Source organism: Austrofundulus limnaeus, unplaced genomic scaffold, assembly GCF_001266775.1.
Source record: "Austrofundulus limnaeus strain Quisiro unplaced genomic scaffold, Austrofundulus_limnaeus-1.0 Scaffold353, whole genome shotgun sequence".
NCBI lineage: Eukaryota > Metazoa > Chordata > Actinopteri > Cyprinodontiformes > Rivulidae > Austrofundulus > Austrofundulus limnaeus.
The window spans coordinates 111,041-112,742 of record NW_013952755.1 but is presented as its reverse complement, the minus strand read 5'-3'; the positions used below and the strand labels follow the sequence as shown (position 1 = coordinate 112,742).

The following is a 1,702-nucleotide window of genomic DNA, read 5'->3' as shown; positions in this document are numbered from 1 at the left end:
GAGCGCCCCCTCTGGTAGGGAAATGTTTTTTCAGGGATACAAACTTTTTCAGAACACCGGTAGACAGCAAACCATTACAGACGATCATGTGTTTGTTGTTGTTCCAGCAGCGGCTCGGTCACACACTAATGTCATTAGTTTGTTATCATTACTGAGCTGCAGGACTGCTTTTTACCCTTTTTTCACATCATGTCTCCTGCCTGGATCTGTTATTATCTCACTCTGAAGCACAGAGGAGTGTCAGAGGTGAGCTCGTTTCAACTGATTTTTACGACGTGTTCATTTGCGGACTCAATAATTTTGCCGATATTTCAGTTAAAATACATAAGTAAAAATATTTATCCAAGTATAATACTACCCCCCAACTTTACAGATGATTTTATGAATTAAATTTTACGTATTATACACAAATAAATACGGTAGTTTCCAGAGTTTCCAGCTGTACAGGTGTGTTTGACGCCTGCTCTGACAGAAATCTGTCTTCCTGCAGCAGATTCAATCAGAACCAGGAGCTGCAGGTGGAGACAAACCAGGTGACCGTGAGTGAGACGTGGTCTGAGGTGGAAAGAGAAACGACTATGACTACAGTCCAACCTGTGGACATAAACACAGACTGTGAGAGTCTGTCTCCAAGCCTGCAGCTGCTTCAGGTTCTGATGGAACCAAACTGTGAGTTAGGATCAAACGGAGACGGTTTGACTGAACGAGGACAGGACTGGACGTCCTCAGCAGATGTGTGGACAGAACCTTGGTCATGATGTAAACAGAACACATGAGCAGCTGGTCCAGGTGCCGGTCCTTCATCATGTCGGGACAGTGGACCAGAGAATACTCGAAACAGGTCCAGATCTTCCTCCTCAGGTCTGGGGAGATGTCCAGTTTGGAGCAGAGGTCTCTGAGACGGATGCTGGCCAGGTGGAACACCTGAGGGAGGACAGGTGACATCATCAGGACTCACTCAGGTGAGGGTGGTCCTGAGTGTGTGTGGACAGGTGAGACAGACCTTCCTGAAGAACAGAGACAAGGAGCCTTTCCTCAGAGGGCTGCTGGCGGCTTTGGGGGCGGGTTTACTGACAGCTGATTGGATGGCGAGGGCGCCGGTCAGCGTCTGTGCAGAGAGCGGCTGCAGCGTGGCTCCGCCCACCTGCACCGGGATGAAAGTGATGCCTCGGATCTCACTGGGCATCCCTGCAGAGAGGTCAGAGGTCAGAGTCCAGGTGTCCCCGACCCGTCCTGGTTAAAGTCGGCACCTCACCTTGCACAGGTAAGGGCAGCGTCTGCCAGTTGTTGGCGGTGACGGTGGCAGTCGCCACCACCGTCTGCCCAGGTGGGATGGCGGCGATGAGACCGGGCGGGCCGGTCTTTGTGACGATGATGGAGGACGATGCGGTGCTGCTGGTGGAGGTGGTGCCGGGCTCGCTCTCCACCGGCTCCACGAACAGACGGCGGCGAAACCCACCTGTGGGGGGAGAGCTGTACCTGTCCTGCAGGGTGGTGGGGGAGGGGGACACACCTGTCGGGGAGGAGGGGCTTATCGTTATCAGTGGTGGGCACAGTTCCACTCACCTGCTAACCTGCTATTAGCAGACAGTGTTGTATAAAGTACCACAAAGTGATACATGAGTAAAAGTACAAGTATCTTACCAAAAAATACTTTGGTAAAAGTTAAAGTCTCCTTTAGGAATATAACTTGAGTAAAAGT

General features: G+C 51.2%; 1 protein-coding gene across 1 annotated transcript in view; it reads right to left on the bottom strand.

Moving 5' to 3' along the window:
* The window catches only part of rbl2 (retinoblastoma-like 2 (p130)), a 17,397-nt gene that overhangs the window by 4,337 nt on the left and 11,358 nt on the right, over positions 1 to 1,702 (bottom strand). Inside the window, exons 15-17 of the mRNA XM_014022978.1 lie at positions 1,256 to 1,513; positions 1,004 to 1,188; positions 748 to 924 (exon numbers count right to left, since the gene is read on the bottom strand). Of these exons, the coding sequence (XP_013878432.1) occupies positions 748 to 924; positions 1,004 to 1,188; positions 1,256 to 1,513 (620 nt within the window). The remainder of the gene's footprint in view (positions 1 to 747; positions 925 to 1,003; positions 1,189 to 1,255; positions 1,514 to 1,702) is intronic.